The sequence below is a fragment of the Mustela nivalis genome (assembly GCF_964662115.1).
Source record: "Mustela nivalis genome assembly, chromosome: 2".
Lineage (NCBI taxonomy): Eukaryota > Metazoa > Chordata > Mammalia > Carnivora > Mustelidae > Mustela > Mustela nivalis.
In genome coordinates, this window is record NC_139021.1 from 20,075,937 (window position 1) to 20,097,659 (window position 21,723).

Consider the following 21,723-nt stretch of genomic DNA (forward strand, 5'->3'; position numbering starts at 1 on the left):
CTAACCATATTGCTCACTGGCTCATAGAACTCTCCCAAGACAGAAGAAAACTTTCATGATGAAACCAAATGAAAATTCTGATTATCCATTTCAAATACAGCTTGAATGATCCTTGAATGTTTCAAGGACTAAGCTGAAGTCTTGTGAATAGATTCAACTTCTAATTTCAAGAGCCAGTTGTCCCATTTGCGGATTAACGCTGATTTTAATTTCTGCCATTCATTCCCTCTTTGCTCATTTACCTTTCCAACTACCTGCTGATATTGTGACAGAGAAAGAAGTGTAAGGAAAATGATGCGAAATTCAAATGATTCTCTTTTTCTATTTAATGGCTGCTTCATGTAATCAGTCCCTTTTGCTTTCTTCTTTGGCAGTTGAAAAGCAAAAAAGAATTTTATTAGCCAAAGGGGGGAAAAATCTGTGGCTTTATTTATTCACATTCACAGCTAAATATATGGAATTTAAAACAGTTCTTAGAATTAGTCTTCAGTATACCTCTGTGATCTCCCCCAGAGAGGGGGAGATCTACTTTCTTTCCCTGCACGTAGCACTGGAAATCAAACTCTTTCAGGACTCCGGGAGACTCTCCCTGACCCCTGAAGGCATGTTCTGTATCCATGGGGTCTTTCCGGATCAGACCAGTTTGCTGTGGGCAAACAGGGCTGGCCCCTGTTTGGTTGAGATGCTGGTGGAATGTAGGACATGCTGGTGTAGTCCTCCTGTTGAGACAATGGTGGATTTTCCTCTGCCTAGGACAATGAAGGCTGCTTCCTGATGTGCTGGGTTTGCTTCCTCCCACTAAGCATGACTAGGATGGAATGTGCCATCATTCCCTACCCCAGGGCTCGGAAAATCACCAGCAGATAGAAAGGAAAGTTCCCTTCTTTTTTTCCCTCTAGCCAAGTTAAAAAAAAAATTTAGAGGACTATTGTTTTTTCATAAAAATGTATTTATTTTTAAAGATGAATACATTTGGAATGATGCTAGAAATTTAAGAGAAAAATGAACAAGTCATACCTGCTTTGCCTTTTCCTCCTGGTATCCCAGGCAAACCCTTTTCCCCTTTGTCACCTGAATAAAAACAATAGCCATGAAAAGAACAATTAACTAAAATGGTGGAATCATTTCTGATAGACAAAAGCTGATACACCTAAAAACATAAGAAAGAGTTTTTAAATTTTATTTGCAATATCTCTAACTAATATTCCTTGATTTTATATAAATAATTTGATTTTGAGTTGGCTGCACAGGTACAATTAGTCAAACAAGTCTTAATTTATTTAGATGGAATGTAGAATTCAGATGGGGGGCAAAGAATTATTTAAATTTGTGTCACCTGTCCTACTAACATGGCCTTCTGAGAAAGGCTAATACAATTCTCTGCATGTTTTTAACTTTCAAAGTACCATTGTTTTGTATATCTGAATTAATTGATTAGCATGTTGCAGTGCCTGTGTATTTATTGTCCCCCCAAGTTCTTCCATATGGCTTTACCCTTGTATTTTCAAAAACATATATTGTGCCTTTTCAATTTAATTCAAATATTTACTATTTATTACTTACTCTCTGCAAGATAAAAAGCTTGGTACTTTGAGAGGATATAAAAAGAGACAAGATTAAACTGAGTTGAAGGGATTTACACTTTTTGAAAAGATGTGATGCATGCAAATATCTGTAATATAAAGTTGTGTCAAATATATTATGCTGAAATATCAACCTTGATAATTTTTCCCTTCTGCTCTTCTTTGTATGTGGCCATTTTCTTATTCAGTCAGAGGCATCCACAAAATAATTCTCAGAGAATCAGGATTATTAAAGCAGAGAGAAAAAAATGTTGATTTTTTTTTCAACTTCAAAATAAGCCCTTGAAGCCTACATCAGACACAATAATTGAAAGCAAAAGCTTTTGATTTCCAAGAGGAAATGTTTGGCTGAGGTTCTCGAAAATCAAAAGAGAAGACCCTGATGGAAGTAAAATAGAGTTTGTGCTTCAATGGTGAGCTGGAAAAAGAAAAAAGAATTTGGGAGGAAAGAATATAAAATGAAGGTCATCCGGGCTAGAAGAAGATGGGGGCTTGGTTACCTCTGTAGGAGTTTGGTGAAACCAGGAAATTCATTAGTTACATGCAACATGAGGGGGCATTTTGAGGGGAAACAGAGTCAGGATTGAGGTTCTGCCTATCCCCATCCTTCACCAGCAAAGGGAAAAAGATAGGAGCCACTCTAAAACCTGTAAGGTAGCCCATGTTGCCTGCTCATTACCCATTCTTTTCAATACTGTCTGCTGAATGCTTCTCATTAAGAGTCCTACACATATTGACAGTTGATCTTCCAGGAAAGCCTGCTTGCCAGGGCACCAAGAATTTGCTAAGCCTTTCCAAATGGACCCAAGTCAATTTGACCTTAAAGAAACTTCTCTTTCCAGTGATAGTGGATATTCATGTGCTCCCCAAACAGGAGATGTCCTTGAAATCCAAGATGCAGTTTAAACATGTGGGAAGAAGCCTCAGAACGGGTCCTTGAATGAAATAAGACAAAGATGAAATCCATGACAGTAGAGTGTACCAAATACTATAAGAGAGACACTGAAAAGAGATAATAGACTCTGGGAGGAAGGTAGATGACCTAGTGCTTCTGCTGGAAGGGTGAAGGAAGGCTTTCCTGGGAAGATAGCACTGGAGCTCAGTTCTAAAAACCTTCAGCAGATGAAGATGGGAGCAAGGTAGGAGACAATGCACAAGGTAGAAAAAAGCATGGAAATATGCCATGCATCCTGATGAGGAAGATTGATCTACTCACACCTAAGTTGTGTCCTGCAAATTTCTCAATTTCTCTTAAATGTAATTTGTTAAAGATAAAAATAGATTTTGAGAATGTATTAATGGAAGAAAGGGTATATGTTTCATAAGTACAGTTCCAGGTACTTCATAGATATTATCATATTATTTATAGATATTATCAAATTAAATCCTCTGAGTTAGGTATTATTGTTATCTTTATTCTGCAATGGAAAGAATGGAGGATCATAGAGGCAACGTAACTTCTATGTTCAAGGACATCTAGCAATTCAATAATTCAATGGCAGTGCTGGTATTGAAACCCAACCATTCCTGGCTCCCCAGTTCATGGTGTTTCCCAAATGAGTGAACCAATGATTTAATGAATGAAAGCAAAGTATTCAAAAAAATCTTATCAGTACTTGAGAGGAACGCCAAGTCCTTGTCACTACCAGAAACAATATGGACTTAAAGATCATATATATATACATGATCTCTATATATTATAGATCATGTATATATACATGATCTATAATATATATCTATAATATATATTATTCCTCTCGTGCCTCCTCCCCCTGTTCTGTAAGGCTTTCTTCTGCATGTGCCGGGAATGGATCTCAAATCAGGTAACAAAAACAAGAGCTAAAAGGAAAATAAACAACTATGTTGATCTTATCTAACACTATTCCATATATATTATAGATCATGTATATATACATGATCTATAATATATAGAGATAATATAGATATATATCTTTAATACATATATATGTAAATACATATATATACATATATATATACATATATACACATATATGATCTATAATATATATTATATATCTATAATATATATGATATATATTAAACTATATTCAAACTTATATATGTTTGAATATAGTTTAATATTTTATGATACAGATTAATATTTTATCTTTTGAAAACAGCGTGTTTTCTTTAAATGTGGATCCCTTTCAGTTCAATGTGGGCTGAAAGTTAATTCTAGTCCTACTACGATCTTAGTTCTGGGCTAAACACAATAGTGGACATCAAAGAAGCCTAATGGGAGTATTTGTTTTATAAAAATAAAGGGGGTTTTCAGGAAAACAAAGCACACATCAGAGACCAAGGAAATGGGACACTATCACTCTTACCTACCACAGAGTGAAGTAAATAAAAGAAGTGCCTGCCAGTTATTTGGCAAAAATGGCCGTGCATCAGAGTAGAGAAGACGTTCACTGAAGCAAGAGGCTTCAGCTGGATCTTAATAGTGTGGAGAACAGATTTTTGAATTGATAAATGGCTTTTTTGTCTGACAGGGTGTAAGCACTGTGACTACTTTCCAGTATTTTTTTAAAGATTTTATTTATTTATTTGACAGAGAGATCACAAGTAGGCAGAGAGGCAGGCAAAGAGAGAGGAGGAAGCAGGCTCCCTGCTGAGCAGAGAGTCGGATTAGGGACTTGATCCCAGGACCCTGAGATCATGACCTGAACCAAAGGCAGAGGCTTAACCCACTGAGTCACCCAGGCGCCCTACTTTCCAGTATTTTCACATGAATTTTATTCCTTTTTAACAGATGGTAAAGTCAAAGCACTGTAGTAGAAGGAACAACCATTTTCGGCAGTCCAAAAAACTGTGGCTTGAGTCCTGGTTCTGTCACTTACTAGCTAAATGTGGATGGGTTATACAACTTCTTTAAACCTCTATTTCTTCATTTTTTCAGTGGAAATAATGGTACTTAAAATCAGAATATCAAGGAGGATAAATTAGATCATGTCATCTTCTCTTGGTATTAACTCTGTGCTTGAGTCATAAAGAATGGTTAACCAATGTTTGCTTCTGCCACACACTTAGCCAGAAAGCATGCCACATACTTAGCTGGTTCATGGAGGAGGTGAGCTGATAGTGCCTATTTCCCCAAAATGAATTCTGGTTTAAAGCCATACATGAAAACTTATTTTGGCCCATGAGTGGGAACATGTCAGTGATAACTGTCTTGAGGCTAAAGTATTAGAGGTTGTATTTAAACAAACAAACAAACAAAAAATCATAATGCTTCCACTATAAAAGGATTATTAACCTTAAGTTAAAACATTTATTTTGCTCTGAGATTGAATTTGCCCATACTACCTCATTCTCTCTTATTCCTAAAATGGAATATTGACATCCAGAAAGCTACCTTGTCCATTGCAAAGTGACAACATTAAGGTCAGCCCAGAAAGCTGAGATTAATCTGAGTCAGTGAAAAATTTAGAAGGGCTACTGACAAAACGAGGACAATAAATTTCAAAGTACAGATTAAAAATGAAATTAATCCAGGTGAGCCAGAGCACTAACCCTCAATTTTTTTGAAATTCCAGGACATGTTCATAAATTTTGATGACATATCTCTGAGGAGAAAGAAATCTTAGTGAATGGTGGAAATTGGTGTTAAGGGACAGTAGTACTTACAGAAATAAAGGGTAGAAATAGAGCTACATCATAGAAAAGAATGTATTTTATCATTCACTTTTTTGTTCTTAATGCAATAAACATTTAGAAAGTTTCCACTGTATATTAGGCATTAGAATAAACTGATTAAAAAGTAGGATCCCCACATAGGACTCATATTTATTTAAGCAAAAAGATCCAATAAATCTTTCATTCATTTTTTCCTCTAGAAGTTCACAGTCTGTAGGGGGGAAAAGACATGCTAATAAGCCATGACAATGAGTAAAAATGATAGCGGTGGCAAATAAGGAATTGGCTTGAAGAAGACATGGTTCGTTAACACTATCAATTCCAGACTGTTACTTTTTCAACGTTTGTGGAAGTTTATCCACTGTGAGGCTCAGAAAATCATACTGAAAGCTACTTTTCCTGTCTCTATTATCTACCACCCTCCCAAGACACCTCATCTTATTCTATGAAAGGTTTAAGACTTCACTCAACATCATGAACTCCTAACTTTCTTAGCTGGAGCCTCATCGGTATCTGACATTTCTAAATTTCGGCTAGTGTACCATCTAGAATAACTCACTGAAAAAAGAACTTCTTGAATTCTGGATGTGTTCACAAGAATGACTCCTTCTCCCCCTCCACGTCTGCTCACCTCCAGGGCAATACTTGGGATCTTAACCACATGGAATACGGCTACTTCTCAGAAGTCTTAAAAGTGCAGCATCCCACTTTCTGGCTACATCTCCCCAACCCTTAATCAGTTGTTACATGAAGCTGATACAGCCAGGGGCAGATCCGTAATGCATTTTATCTGAACTTACCCAATTTGAAGAGCCCTCTCTAAGAAAGATTATTCCAATTACAAATGGAAAAGTGGTATAAAAATGAATGCTTATAAGAGAAGAAATAAAAATAAATCACTAAATTTTAAAAGTAGACACCACATTACAAAATTCACTAAGAATTGTAACATTTAAATTAATAAATTTGTGCCTCTATGATTCTTTTTTGTACTTATGGGCTGAGTATGTTTGGCTGCATTCATGAATATGCAATTGACCTAGCACTAGTTATTGATAAGTACATCATTTCCCTTTGCAAAGTAACATCAACTTTGCATAAACCAAATTTAAGAGTCTTCCTGCATGCTCCATTCCCTTTCATTGGTGTATTTATCTATCTCTGCATAAATTAACACTATCTTAATGATTGTAGCTTTAAAACAAATGTTTAAATTCAGCCTTCCAGGTTTGTTTTTCTTTTTTTACGGTTGTCTTTGGGTATTCTTGGTTCCTTTCATTTCCATATACATTTCGAATTGGCTTATTAAATTCTAAGAGAGCTATTTCTATGATGTTGATTGAGACAACACTGATCTACACATAAATTGGGTGTCATCTTAACCATATTGATCATCTTAACCATAATGAGCCTTTCAATCTGTGAATGTAGTTTTACCTTCATTTTCTTAAACATTCTTTAAATCCTCTCATTATCATTACGTCATGTTTGTTGTAGAAGGCTTAGACACCTTCTTTATTAGCTTTATTCCTAGAAACTTACTAATTTTGATGCTGTAATAGATGGCATCTTTTTAATTTCATTTATGATGGTTCTCATATATAGAAAGAAAATCGATCTTTGTATGGCTGAACTGTAAAAATCTGAATACAAATAGTTAATCTGTAGATTCATTTGTATTTTCTGGATATGCACTCACATCATCTGTAAATAATGATCCTTTTATTTTTTTGTTTCCATTTATTGTGATTCTTACCTCCTGTTTTGCAATTTAGAACTTCTGCTATTGGGGCGCCTGGGTGGCTCAGTGGGTTAAAGCCTCTGCCTTCGGCTCAGGTCATGATCCCAGGGTCCTGGGATCGAGCCCCGCATCGGGCTCTCTGCTCAGCAGGGAGCCTGCTTCCTCCTCTCTCTGCCTGCCTCTGCCTACTTGTGATCTCTGCCTGTCAAATAAATAAATAAAATCTTTAAAAAAAAAAAAAAAAAGAACTTCTGCTATGATGTTGGTGAAAACTGGTGATAGAACTGCGCTCGTCTCATTCCCAACCTCAGGAGAGGAGTGGTCAAGATTTCATCACTGAGTATGATATTTAATAGTTCCTGTTGTTGTCGTTGATATTCCCTTTCATATTAAACATGGTACCCTCTATGTCTAGCTTGCTAATGTGTTTTGAAACGTGAAAGGGTGTATGTTTAATTAAATGTTTTTCAGAACTTCTGGAGCCCTAACTGAAAATGTTTATTTTTGAAGTGAAAAAGAGAGGCAGTTTCCCAGGTCATTCTTTTTGTGAATATCAGTTCAGTTTGAGCAACTTTCTGTTTGAGCTTCTCTGTCTCATACCACTGCCTTGCTTATAAATTGGTGAATGACTTGAAAGGAATAATAGTACAGAATGCATCACTCCCCTGGTGTGGTTCTCGTCTCCTCCAGATCAGGCCCCTAAAGTCCTATTCAGTTTGGTAGCTCCCCTGTGCCTTCAAATTTGTATCTGTTTTTTTGGTTTGTCTTGCCTTTTTTTTTATTGGGCTCAGGTGGTCATTCATAGCAGACGGATTAATGCAAGTAAATTTCTCATAGCTTATGCACAGAAATCTGAATTTTGTTTTATTAATGGTGTAAGAAATTTCTTTCACCTTTACAACTTAGCACTGATGATTTATGTAAATTAAGAATATTGTCAAATTTGAGAACACCTCTCTAAGGTCTTTCCATATATGAGCTGTTGGATTTAGCTAGTTCTGACCCTGTACATTTCAAACATTATTTCTTTTCCACACTCAACACATTTCTTGTGCCGGATGCCCCCAAGACACAGTCCTGTGATGATCTGATCTCTGCCCCTGCACTTTTTCACCATGACTTTGGATAGATCTGCACAGTAAGTGGTAAGAGTATTCTTGGAAACTAGTCCTAGACTGAAATTATTAGCAGTGACTATACATGGAAATAACTGCAACCAATGTAAGCCTGTCCCATGAAGTCCAAACTAAATGTTTTCCCCACTCAAGTTCCTCCTGGTGATCTCCCAAAATATTTGTGTCCACTCCCATAATCAGGCGATACAAAGAGAAGTCTGACATAGGGAAGCTGGAGCAGAAGGAGACAGTAATGTTAAGCTGTGTGTTCTCAATGAGGACAGTATCAGCTCAAGGATATAAAAGTCGGTTCTAGGGGGTGAAAAATCTTACTCTCTTTTATACATAAAGCAAAAATATACATACAATACACAATAGATATATAGTCCATGGGTGGTATTAAAATTTCATAGGGGAGGGCAATTAGAAAAAAAAGTCTAAAAAAACTGGTTAAAGAGGAAATAGTTTCTTTTCTTTTCTTTTTTTTTTTTTTAATGTTGAGAGATATTCTTTTACCCTGTTGAGGATTAAATGCCTTACTTTACAAACTCTGCCAAGACATATGGTCATGTCCATTGATAAGGCTCCAGTTAGGGTCCGAAGGACCCAAGTAAGTGCCAGGCTCTGAAGCCAAGGCTTCATTGGCTTCATGGTAAAGCCACCCAAAATCCATATTACAGAAAGAGTCATCATTATGAGGAGTCCATCTAGCTCATCCCCAGCTGTGAGAATTTCAATCACAGGTGAACATACAGTGCCGGCCATTAAATCAGTAATAGGTATAGCAAATTTTTTACCGTGACACTATTCTCTGTCCCTGCCCTCGAATGCAGGCAGAAGGAAAATTCTCAAAGGTATGAGTTGGAAAAAGACAGGGGGAGAGGAGATATTAAGCTATGGGATGAGGAGAAGAGCCACAGCGTCAGCTTACCCTGCACCAATCCGTCTGCCCAAGAACACACTATACGTGACGGGGAGGCCACACCTGATCAAGTAGTTGCTCAGGCATATGTGGAAGGCAAGCTTCAGGGTACCCATCAAGGCTGCAGAATTCTGTTACCGGTGGCACTGAGTTTCCTCAGTTCTGTACATTTGCACAAGTTCCTCCCATTTTCATAAACATGTCGCTGTTCTTCAAGAGCTCGCTGAGGTCTTTATATCAATCCAGGCTTACTCTCCCACATGGTTCCTATAGTAGTTATATAGTTACTCCTATTCTAATTCTTTCTGAGAAAGTCCCATATCCTAGCTTCATAAGTAGTCTATGAGCTCCTTGTGATAAAATTGTGATTCTCATTTGGTTTTGTACCTTTAAACTAAGTGGAGAAACGCCAGTATGGACTGCTGACCATCAGGGGCCGCTGGAACTTGCTATCATTGTGAGGGCTCATGGGAAGATGAGATGAAGGAGTGCTTGGATAATAAAGAGGCCACCTCTGTTTTATAACAGGAAAGCAGTCATTTTATGTAGGATTGGGACAGGACAGAATACAAGAGTATGAATATATATACTTAGAGTTTCTAATCTATTACTAAACCCCAGATGCAGAATCATTATTATTTCACTCCGTTAAAGAAGAAACATACACTTGGATGCTGGAGTGGCTCCATCAGTGGAGTGTATGGCTCTAGATTTCAACTTACATCATGATTTCAGGGTCGTAAGATCGAGCCCCAGGTTGGGCTCCGTGCTTAGTGGGGTATGGGCTTGAGACTCTCTCTCTCCCTCTGCCCCTCTTACCTGCTCTCTCTCTCTCTCTCTCTCTCTCAAATAAGTAAAATCTTTAAAAGGAAAAAAGGAAGGAAGGAAGAAGGGGGAAGGGATGAAGAAAGGAAGGAAGTGGAAGGAAGGATAGAGAGAGAGAGGGAGGTGGAAGGAAATTTCTACTGTCCTTTGCTAACTTGAGGTTTTTTTTTTTTAATTTTTTTATTTTTTAAATTTCTTTTTGGTGTACCAGAATTCATTGTTTATGCACCACACCCAGTGCTCCATGCAATCCGTGCCTTCCATAACACCCACCACCAGGGTTATCCAACCTCCCACCCCCCGCCCCTTCAAAACCCTCAGATTGTTTCTCAGAGTCCACAGTCTCTCATGGTTCATTTCCCCTTCCAATTTCCCTCAACTCCCTTCACCTCTCCATCTCCCCATGTCCTCCATGCTATTTCTTATGCTCCACAAATAAGTGAAACCATATGATAATTGACTTGCTACCTTAAGTTTTAATAATTGTTTTCTACCACTGAACACGCTTCATGGTCATGATACCCATTTTAGTCATATCAAGGATTACAACCAGAGGATTCTAGGACATAGTTCAATACAGAAAGTACCAAAACTTGACGTTTGATTCTGTCCCTAAATTTCTGTTTCATCTTGTTCAAGGTCTTTATTTATTTTTTTAGACACATTGTTTATGTATGAAAGGAACAGCTAAGACACAAAGAAAGAGAAGAACTCCTATGTTACAAGAAAGAAAAAGGATCATTTTCATGATACAGAACCTTTCAGGATATATCAAGGTATGCGTGATTTGCTTCAAATTGCCACTGGAGAAAAGGAAAACGCAGCTTACCCTTCTTACCAATGGGCCCAGTCTTGCCAATGTTGCCCTGGTCTCCTGCTTCCCCCAGCTCCCCCTTAATTCCTGAAAAGCAAAGCATGTCATTGTTTTTTGGTTGTTTTTTTGTTTTTGTTTTTGTTTTTAGATTTTATTTATTTATTTGGCAGACAGAGATCACAAGTAGGCAGAGAGGCGGGCAGAGAGAAAGGAAGGGAAGCAGACTCCCCACCGAGCAGAGAGCCTGATGCGGGGCTCGATCAGGACCCTGGGATCATGACCTGAGCTGAAGGCAGAGGCTTAACCCACTGAGACACCTAGGCACCCCAAAGCATGTCATCTTTATATCCTAAGGTTTTATATTCCCTTTGAAGATGTGGCTAATGCATTATATCACTTGAAGGAAATACCAAAAAGTGCATTCTTCTATCTGTGGCACGTGACATATATCCTAGGCTTCCTTATCTACTTTAATCACATTATAGTGTATGTATTAAAACTAAATGTGGATAAGTATGAAAATCCTGGACCTAGTGATATTGAAATGCTTACCAACACAGTATTTCTAAAAGGTCCATAGCAGAGAATGTTTAATCTAAAGGTCAAATAAAGGGCTGAGTGGAAGAATTCTTGCATTTTTTTCTAATTCTGTTCCTCCATAGATCTATTTTGGTTTCATTCTGGGAGTCTGTTTCCTCCCTAAAATTTAACTGTCTTAGCCATTTTTAAAAAGGGAAGGGAACGTGTCATAAAACCTAGTGATCAAAGGAACATCAGATATTGTCCCACCAAGTTTTTATAAAATATATATATAATCGGGGATCACTGAGTTCCTCCAAAATAGTTATCGATTTTGTTTTTTTCTATAATTACCTAAAAAAATTTACTGTTTATAAAGCTGTATCTCTGTGATAATAATTTTACAACTGATTGTATAAAATTATAGAATATTGTACATCTTTATTGAATAAGAAGAGTTTAAATCAGCAGTTTTCAGATTGAGGTCACAAAGACCTGTGAGTCTTCTTTTTTTCTCTTTAACATACTAAAGATTTTGAAATCAGTGGTCTAGGGCTACCACCTTGTAGTAGTTGGCAGGAAATATGTCCAGTGCTTGGAAGACACACACTTAAACATCACAACAGGCTTTGTGTCATTCCCATCTTTGCTCTGCTCTTCTCATGCCCCGCCATTTGCTGAAAGATTTTGGAAATAGGTGAATAAGTCAAGGGATCAGACAACTTCTTTCTGTTCCTTCTTATTGTTCTCCTTACACTCTAGGCAAGCCAAAATGAGTTGCCTAGCAGTGGCTTCTGAGAAGAGACATGGCTATCAACCCAGCGTGTTTCTAAAACTCACCGTCTCTTAGATGTCTCTGGAGACTGCTACTGCCTAGAGTTCCTGGAGTGTCCCACTCCTGCCCACCCTAAGGAGGCAGTTTGAGAAATGAATGGAGTCTTGGGGACAATGTCATAGGAGCTCTTTGGTGGCAAGTAAATTCATGTCTGAAATAGATTTCATTCACCTTTGGAGCAGAGAATGTTACGAAAGCTGCTAATTTCCAGGGCAAGGCCAGGAGAGGAAAGCAATTTTAATACTAGAACATCAAATTCATGTCATTGCACTTACCTTTTGGCCCCATGCGTCCCACTTTGCCATGTTTCCCCTCCTCTCCTGGATCTCCCTTTTCACCATCATCTCCTTTTGAAATGGAAAATGAAAGAGTGGAGCAGCTCAAATAATAACACAGCACATCCTCCCCAGGATATGGTGGTACACATGGTTGGAATCCATTCCTCAGCCCAGCGCTTGCCTTATGACTCTGATGTGACTATGTGTATACAGGCTCTCATGGACTGGACACTCAGGGAAAGAGAGGACACTCTCAGTATCTCTTGTCATTCACTTTTCTCCACATTGTTGGGGGAGGTCATTGAGATGGATGTGACTGCCCATTGACCTGTGAACTAGACCTGGGCAATTGATCAAAAGCTCTTCACCCCATCCCCTCTCTTGAAACATACGAGCTGTCCACCATTCCCATAGTAGGAGCCATTTCAATGATGCAGCCTTGAGAGAGTGAAGTGTTCTTGAGACATCTGGCTGGTATACGTGACCAAATACTGATAAGCTCTATATGAACTTTTGAGACTCTGGCAGGCAAGTGTGCAGACCTTGTCCTACCACCACTGAAGACAAGTCTCATCTGTAACTTCCCTTGCTTATTAACACTACCACCCACCAATCTGGATTGGTCTGCCTCTTCCCTTGTCTCCCCTTGCCCTCAGTGTATGAGGTGGGGGGTGGGGGGCAGTTTCAAATTTTCTGCAAGAAATTCCCAATTTTCAAACCTACTAACTTTATGTTTAAAGACATATCTTTGCCGGAGATTTCCTGAGAAATTTATTTGGTTTGGAAAATCTTCTTTTTTTTAATTGAAGTGTATTTGACAATATTACATTAGTTTCAGTTGTGCAACATACTGATCTGACAAGTCTATTGATTGTGTAACCACCATCTGACATCATACAGTGCTATTACAATAGCATGGACTATATTCCCTATGCTATGTCTTTCATCTCTGTGATTTATTCATTTCATAACTTTAAGCCTGTACCTCCGAATCCCCGTCACCCATTTTGCCCATCTCCCTATTTCCCTCCCATCTGGCAACCACCAGCAAGTTCTCTGTATTTATGCATCTGTTTCTACTTTTTGTTTATTTGTTCATTTATTTTGTTTTTTTAGACTCTACATACAAGCAAAATCATTTGGTATTTGTCTTTGTCTGGCTTATTTTATTTAACATGATATACTCTAGGTCCATCCATGTTTTTGCAAATGGTAAGATCTCTTTCTTTTTTATGGCTGAGTAATATTCTATTGTGTGTACACATGTATATTCATATACATTATATGTGTGTATACACACACACACACACACACATATATATATATATATATATATATCTGGTATGCTGGTATGATAAATCTTTATTTTTGCTGGAGAATTTGGCCAGTTCTAGAAGCATGAACATGTATAAACATGTATATTGATGTGTGATACATATATAAAGAATATAAATATATATTTTATATAATTATCTAAATACATAAAAATATATAAATGATAATTTATCCTTTGTAAATTACTACTCTCTGACTGCATGCTTGAGAGCCCCCAAATTGTAGGCATAAACCAGAAAGCTAAGAACAGAAGCCAGCTAAGAATGGGGATGCAAAGCAGTTCTGTGTGAGCAGTGACTGTCTTGGTCATAGATGGGTCTAGCCCTAGCACCTGCCCAGTCAAGAACTGCATGAGTGCCTTTACAAAAGTGTCCTGGGGGCACCTGGGTGACTCAGTTCGTTAAGCATCCAACTCTTGATTTCGGCTCAGGTCAAAATCTCAGGGTCATAGAATTAAGCCCCGAGTTGGGCTCTGTGCTCAGTGGGAAGTCTGCTTAAGATTCTCTCTCTCCCTCTCTCCCTGACCCCTCACTTGCTCCCCCTGACTTACATGATCTCACTAAAATAAATAAATCCTACAAAAGAAAAAAAAGGAAAGAGAAATGTCCTGGACTATAAATCAGGAGCCCTGGATTTTCACATCATGTCAGTCACTGATGGACTGAGCAAACCTTCAGAAGTCAGTGATCGAGCTTATTGGCTTTGAAGTAGGACAGATGTGGCCTTTCTCAGCTTGACCAGTCGTTATCTGGGGAAAGTTGGGTATGTGACACACTTTTCTGAGTCTCATTTTCCCCTCCTGCAAATTGAACAAATAACACCTACAAAAGGAGGGCCCTTGTAAGAAATTTAATAAGATAAAAGATAAAATGCATTAAAGATATGGAACATAATTGTGCCATGGTAGCTCTTATTATTTTTTACTTTTCCTCATCCTTAATGTGGACTTCATACCTGCCCTACCTACCTCTCTCAGTTGTTTTAGAATCAACAAAGTAAGTATATGAATGTGCTTTGAAACTAAAGAGCACAACACACACACAACATTATGACCAGCTATCTGCATATTCACACACAGTCTCCAGACAGGAAGGAGTCCGTCCGTCACCAGTGGAAAGAAGTAGAAAGAAGACTTCTAAAGGCAAAGTGAAGTACCTTGGATGAGACAGTGTGGGCGAGGGAAAGTGGAGATGTCATTCACTCATCCAGAAAAGAAACATAATCAGCCATTCTCTATTTTTTCTGAGAGCAGAGTGTTAATATCTAAATGAAAGCATTAGCCAAGTATGGAAGAGTTCGATTTCCAGTCATGAGATCGGTCAAGCATTAAAACACTTCACATGTGGGGCTCTAAAGTCTCCTTCTGGAGAAGGCTTTCAAAAAAGAACACACAGATGACATGTGTGATCAGACCAGAGGGGTGAAGTGGATGGATTAAGTGGCCTTTCTTTAGATCAAGTTAGTAGCAAATGTTTGTGAAGTAATTATAATGTGTTCCAACGCTGTTAATTCTAGAAGGTGGAAACTATTATTGTGCCACTTTATGAATGGAAAAACAGACTCAGTGAGATTAATTGTTTGCCTATTATCATAGAGCCTGTGGGTAGTAGAACTAGGAGTCAACATGTATTATCTCTGTGCCTTCAGATCCCTACCAATAAACAATTGTCCCTTCCAGTCTAGGACTCTGTGAATCTTAGATTTTGGAGTTCAGATATTTGACATTGTGCCAAATTTTTCAGGGTAGGGGAAGGGGAGATCCAGAAAAAAATGACTGTCTTTGTTTCTTTTTTAAAAAGAAAAATGATGGTGGCTCAGTCGTTGGGCATCTGCCTTGGGCTCAGGTCATGATTCCAGGGTCCTGGGATTGAGCTCCACATCAGGCTCCCTGCTCAGTGGGGAGCTTGCTTCTCCCTCTCCCGTTGTTCTTTCCCCCTGCTTGCACTCTCTCTCTCATCTCTCTCTGTCAAATGAATATACAAAATCTTAAAAAAAAAAAAAAAAAAAAAAAGAAAAGAAAAAGAAAAATGTTGGGGCAGAAAGAAAAAAAAAATATATAGCCTAGTATCTCAATGACTTAATTCACAGGGAATGTATCCTTGAAGTAGTTTGGTGTCACTGAGACCTGGCTTTGCCACTCACTAGCCAAGGGAACTTGGGAAGTCCTTGACCTTTTCTAAGTTTTGATTTACTCATTCGTAGAATGAACAAAATTCCATCTTCTTCAGAGGGTTTTTAGGAGTGGTAAAATTAGAAAAATATTTTCCTTTAAGGAGCCATCTCTAACACTTGTAGGCTGGCCTAAATTCTCCGTTTAATTACCTCCATTGTTGAAAATAATGAACTTCATACTGAGTGAGTCCATTTTTCTGCGCTGTTCCTTATACTCATCTGTGACTTGCAGGATGGCTGGGGTCATGAGTGATTTATTCTAGCCTCCCCATCATCTGACACAGTGTTTGTCTCTAATGCTTAATAAATACAGTTGAACGAGATATATCTTGTGAGCCATAAAACATTTTACAAATGCAATGGTGGTGTTTACAGAATACCAAGTGCCAAAGGGGTTTCTAGTCCTTGATAAGCATCCAATCATCTGGTCTCCACAACAGCCTTTGAGATGCATACTATTCTTAGCTCTGCTTTACAGAAGAGGAAACGGGTAGCTTGCAAGTAACAAAGCCAGGATTCAAACCAGGGCATTTGTCTTCAAAGCCCATGCTCTGAACAAACTCCATGATAGGGAACAAATTCATTTCTGGGTTTGGGATTGCTCTTCTGTGGGATGGGACCAAAGATGCACGGTCTGCTCACTAAAGGGCAAGATCAAATGCAGGCATGTACGGGAAGCATTTTGTGAATCATGAAACCACACAAATGTGAACTACTGGTGCCATGATGATTTCTCCTCTGCCCCCCACCCCTTCCTATGAGCTTTCCCATTCATTTTCAAGCCAGTATCTAAGTGAAAGCAGCTAGATGAGTGACTTAGTCATCTACTGCTCCCTGGTGGCTCCTGATGGAGACCTGGGTGGGTGAAAATGGGATTATTCCTCTGGTCTCTGTGCTTGCTTCCTAGCTTCGCGGTGAGCAGGCTGCTGGCAGAGATGAAGTAAACAACTGGTACCCTTGCCTTCAGCTTGTATCCTGGGATCATTTGATCTTTGGGACTTGCTTTAATGAGAACAGAAGAGAGGTATAAAAGCAAGCTATGGAAAGGGTCCCCCGCATGGCTCACAGTTGTCCGCTTTCATCCTTTTGGCAATATTTCATTGGATTCGTCGTGCAATTTAGCCTTTCTTTTTTTCTTTTTAAAAATAGCTACTTACATTTTAAAATTGAATGAAAAGCTATTCATTGAAATGAACTAATTTCAATTTTACAAAAATGATTTGTTCCCTCCCCACCCCTCCGGCCACCGGCTTGCTGGGATAATCTCTCCAGCAGAATTCCAGCGGAGCACACAGTTGACCAGTTTTTTCTCAGGTAAAGCCCCCCCCACCAACAAGCAAAAAGTCTTTTAAAATTAAATCCTTCTTTGAAATGAAACAGCTTAACCTAGGTCAGTACCCCCTGCTCTAAGGAAGCAATTATTAAAAATTAGTGAATTGGTTTTGGAAATTTTTAAAGAAAATGTGCCAGAATCTGTACTTTTCCCACTGCCAAAATAATCTTATGGACTAGGGGAAAGTTGTTAGGAATTTTTTTTCCTGATCAGTCTTAAAACTGAGTGGAGTAAGTGGTATGGAGTGCTTTGTTAATGGGGCCAGGACTCTTCCCTAAAATATATCCTTCCCATCTCTAGCTACCCCTTCTTGCCGCTTGCTTTCTCACTCCTGGGAAGCTCTCTAGTCATATCAGTTATTGCCTGGACATCTCATACATACCAGGTGTATCCCTATGGTGGTAAAATGGACTATCTCCCGGTGCTTTGACTTCCTTGATCACAACTTCATCCTTTCGCTGAAATATTCAGCCTTCCTCAGGACCTACTATGTTGACTTTCTCTCCATTCACTGACTTTATCAGTCCCTCTGTGCCTTTCCCTACCTCCCTACATATCCCTTCAACTCAGTCATTCCCCCATAGCTCTCCCTAAGGCAAAAGGAGAGCCTTCCTTTGGTAAAGAGGGCTCTGGAGCAAGTTATGTCCTTTTTCCATTAAATGGAAAAAAAAAATAATCATTACTTCATAGGATTATTGTGGCCTAATGGGGATGATGCATGAAAAGTGTTCTGCACAGAGCCTGGTGCTTGGCGAAATGATCGGTTCTTCTTTTACTGAGAACAGAAGGGAGGTATAAGAATGGTGATCATCGTCATCGTCATCACCAGAAATGACATCTCTTCTAAACCTTCCTTTCTATTCACTACCTCAATCCTTATCCTACAACCATCACTTACTTTTGTACTTGACTCTGTATATTAAGTAGATTTTCACACAATTAAAGATAAATAGAAATTAATATATATCTATCACTGAGACTTGGCCATTAACATATTGCTATTGCTTCATCTATGTATTTTTACTGATTTTTTAAAAAAGTAAATTACAGACCTCATGGTACAGCTTCCTTAAATACTTCAGCAAATCTCAAAACGGTAAGAACATTCTCCTATGTACACATATCATTATGTCACTCTTCAGTTCAACTTGGCTGCGGGGATTTGCTAAAGTCTCCTTTATAGAGTTCTGTGACCTTGATCATCTTGAGTCCAAACTACTGCGCTGTATATAAATTATAAAAAAGAGATGAGCACTTAGAAAGAGGAACAGGCATTCCGAGGAGTAAACTTGGGTTCGATGAAAACAAATCATGACAAAAATTCCATTTTTTCTTTTGGAAGGACTACTAATAAATCAAGAAACTGCCAAGACCGCAGTGGCTGGAAGAAGACACAGGTCCACTGGTCATTCACCGAAGACTGTAGTTCCTGTGAAGCGGGGGTGCTCTATCGGTGAAATCCATGGGCTTCGATCTTACAGATCCTGAATTCAATCCCTCGTTATATTCCTTTCCAGCTTTGTGAACTTGGGTGTGGTATTAACCTTTCAAAATTTCTGTTTTATCTGTAAATGGAAAAGAATTCGAGTACCTGCCGGTTTTGTCTCCCAGATGGAGGGCTCTTGGCTTACTCTGAGACACGGGGTACTTTGATTCATTGTGATAGCTTTGTGGTGGAAATTGCTGGTAGAGGAAGAAATCAATAAAAAGTTTTCTTAATTCCTTTTTTCCCTGTCAAACATGTTGCCAGGAATGTTTAGCGTTGCCTGGACTCCCGCTGCCCATTCCCCAAAGGTGGGATTTTTCCAGCTCTCCAAAGGCCTTATAGCCTTAAACTGGTGCCGGCCACTTGGTTAACAGGCGCCATGAGGAGAAGGCGATCTATAATTAAAACCAGCCCTCTGCAAGCATGGCTCCCTGACCTCCTAAGGGAGCAGTGGTCATACACTGCCGAGAGACTACGGGCCCGTGGTGACATTTCATCATGGCTCTTCTTTCCTTTTTTAAGACACGGAGGGGTTTTTCTTCTTATTTCTTTTAATGGAAGCATAAAAAATGAGCAAGCGTGGCTTCTAAAAGAAGAATGATTTGTAGATATTACTTCCATCTTCATTACCATGAGGCAACTGACCTGTGGTCAAGGGAGACCCAGACCTTGGCTAACCTGGCTTAACAACAACAAGAACAAACAACAGAATAATGAACATTATGTTCTATGAATAGAAAAAAAAAATCTTTCTATGACAGTGGGGCAGGGGTCCTCTAAGAGATTTTCTGAGGCTCTTTCCTAACACTTCCTCACCCTGTTATGATGAGAGTGCATGAAATGAGACCCTCCTTATAAAACAATTAACACCGTTTCTAATAATTTTAAAGCACTTGAAAAATGTTTATTTTGATCCTGCAGCAGGGATACGGTTACAGAAGAACCAAGTTCATGTCAGTCCATAGGAAACTGCCTGTCTCTAAGGAGAAAAGCTGTCCAAGGGAGACTCTTCTGAGGAAGAAAGCTGCTCTCAACCAAGATGCAGTTGGCCAAGGGTTTCAGCCGTTGGAACCACAGGTCTTTGGAAGCTTGGTGCGATGGGCAGAACAGGAGTTTTATGGTCTGTCATGGGCTGGATTGTTTCCTCACCCCCCAAATTCATATGTTGAAGCCCTGCTCCCAGGACTTCATTATGTAACCGTATTTAGACAGAAAGCCTTTAAAGAAGAGATTAAGTTAAATTCTGGCTGTTGGGACAATCCTAATCCAATCTGACCGGTGTCCTTAGGAGAGGAGGAAATTTGGACACACAAAAGGATGCAAGGGATGAATGCACGAATCCCTAAAAAGGCCATGTGAGGACACAGTGAGAAGGCAGCCATGTGCAAGCCAAGGAGAGAGGGCTTAGCGAAAAGAGACCAAATCTGTTGACTCCTTGACCTTGGACTTCCAGCTTCCAGAACTGCATGACAACGACTTCCTGTTGTTGAAACCACCCAGTGTGTGGTGTTTTGTTATGGCAGCTCCAGCAAACTCATTCATCGTCCCAGAGTCCTGGGCTCAAATCCCGCATCTCCACTTAACAGCTCTTTAATATTATACTCAATAAGTACTCTCTCTGCTTCAGCTTCCTAAACTAGAAAACTGAGGTAGTTACCCTTTTTTTATGGGGTTGCTCGAAGATTAAATGATATTATTGTTGGCAGAGCTCGCAGAGGGAACCTGTGCAATGAGTGGGCCCTTATCCATCCACTCCATATTAAGTGTAAAGTGGGAACCTACAGGTTTCACCTTCCTGGTATCCTCCATCTGGGCCTCTGGTAACAGCCCCACACATCTCCATAGGAAACCACACTTGTTTATTCTTAGTCCATGTGGTTTGAACTTAACCCGCAGTGATTGGCTCAGCAGTGGGCCCATGACGGGTAAGAGCCAGGGAGTCTCCATTTGTAGATAAGCCTGTCCCATAACTCAAGCAGTTACAACTTTTGAAAATGGTGGCTTGCTCTTTCTGCAGGGTAGCAGAGGTAGGACAGATGATTATTGAAGTGTCAGAATCTATCTTACCATCATGAAGGGAGAAGCTTCTCTAAAATGAAGTCATTATGGAGGAAAGCAGAACCAAGGTATGAAGACTGAGTCCTGAGCCCCTGACCCCAGACCAGATGTAGCGCAGCTTGACTCCCTCCTTGTTACGGAGACTACACAGTCCCCTTCTCTCCTCTGTTTGCTTGTTTTACTAACCAGTTAGGCTTGGTTTGTATTTGGTTTCTTTCACCTGCAAACACGTTTCCTTACTAGTACAATTAGTAGACACAGATCAAGAAAAGAAGAGCCTTTCTCTGAAGAGATGGAAACCTCAGGAGAGGATGGGCATGGAAGCATAAGGACTACCGTCATAAGTGCTGGGAGAGCAGCTGTTGGGGGAGCAAAAGGGAGGAAACACCTGCCCCTACCTGCTCACACCTGAAACGCTTCCCTAGTCTTTCTCAGGAAGAAGTAAATGGGATCCCTTGCATTGGGCTCCACCAGAATAAGCTTCTATCTTCAGGTAAGTGAAAAAGAAAATAAGCTGAAGTAAAAATTTGTCATTGGATGGGAGTAGGCTGGTCCTAAAACGTTCTCACCCATACAAGTTCGTGCAGATTTGTATCTTCTGTCCAAACCATGCATCTCTAGGGGTTTGACTCACTTTTGCCTTCCCCTCCCCACGAGTCTGCTTAGTGCAGATTGTCCTGCTGCCATCTCCCTGTTCAACCAACAGGACTAGTCTCATTCCCTGAAGGGAACAGCCCTTGTACTTCATAGCATCCACACCAGCTCCTCCATCCCCCCCCCCCCCCAACTCCCATCAAATGGTGGGACAGGTCAGGGAGAAGATACTATTCCCTTTGTATCCCCAGCACTTGGCACAGCCACTCAGATGTAACAGGTACTTCCTCAGTGAAGGTTCTCAAAAGGAAAGGAATAACAACCTTAAAGTGAAGATTGATAAATGTGAACTTACTACAGTGAAATAAATTAGTCATTGATTAAAATTTATTCTCACAAGTGGCTGATTAATGAATGAACCTGAGTCGGCCAAGAGAGGTGTGAAGGCTCTTAACC

At 39.5% G+C, this 21,723-nt stretch overlaps 1 protein-coding gene and 1 long non-coding RNA gene across 4 annotated transcripts in view; one reads left to right on the forward strand and one right to left on the reverse strand.

Moving 5' to 3' along the window:
- LOC309860093 overlaps positions 1-18,868 on the forward strand; it is a 52,700-nt gene extending 33,832 nt beyond the window's left edge. The window contains exons 2-3 of the long non-coding RNA XR_014309146.1: positions 10,503-10,619; positions 18,472-18,868. This is a non-coding gene — a long non-coding RNA (uncharacterized lncRNA). The remainder of the gene's footprint in view (positions 1-10,502; positions 10,620-18,471) is intronic.
- Positions 1-21,723, reverse strand: part of COLEC10 (collectin subfamily member 10) — a 70,385-nt gene that overhangs the window by 5,039 nt on the left and 43,623 nt on the right. Inside the window, exons 3-5 of one of the 3 annotated variants that reach the window (XM_082721619.1) lie at positions 12,287-12,358; positions 10,673-10,744; positions 1,018-1,071 (exon numbers count right to left, since the gene is read on the reverse strand). In XM_082721619.1, the coding sequence (XP_082577745.1) occupies positions 1,018-1,071; positions 10,673-10,744; positions 12,287-12,358 (198 nt within the window). The remainder of the gene's footprint in view (positions 1-1,017; positions 1,072-10,672; positions 10,745-12,286; positions 12,359-21,723) is intronic. The other 2 variants (XM_082721620.1, XM_082721621.1) reach the window with 2 other exon arrangements.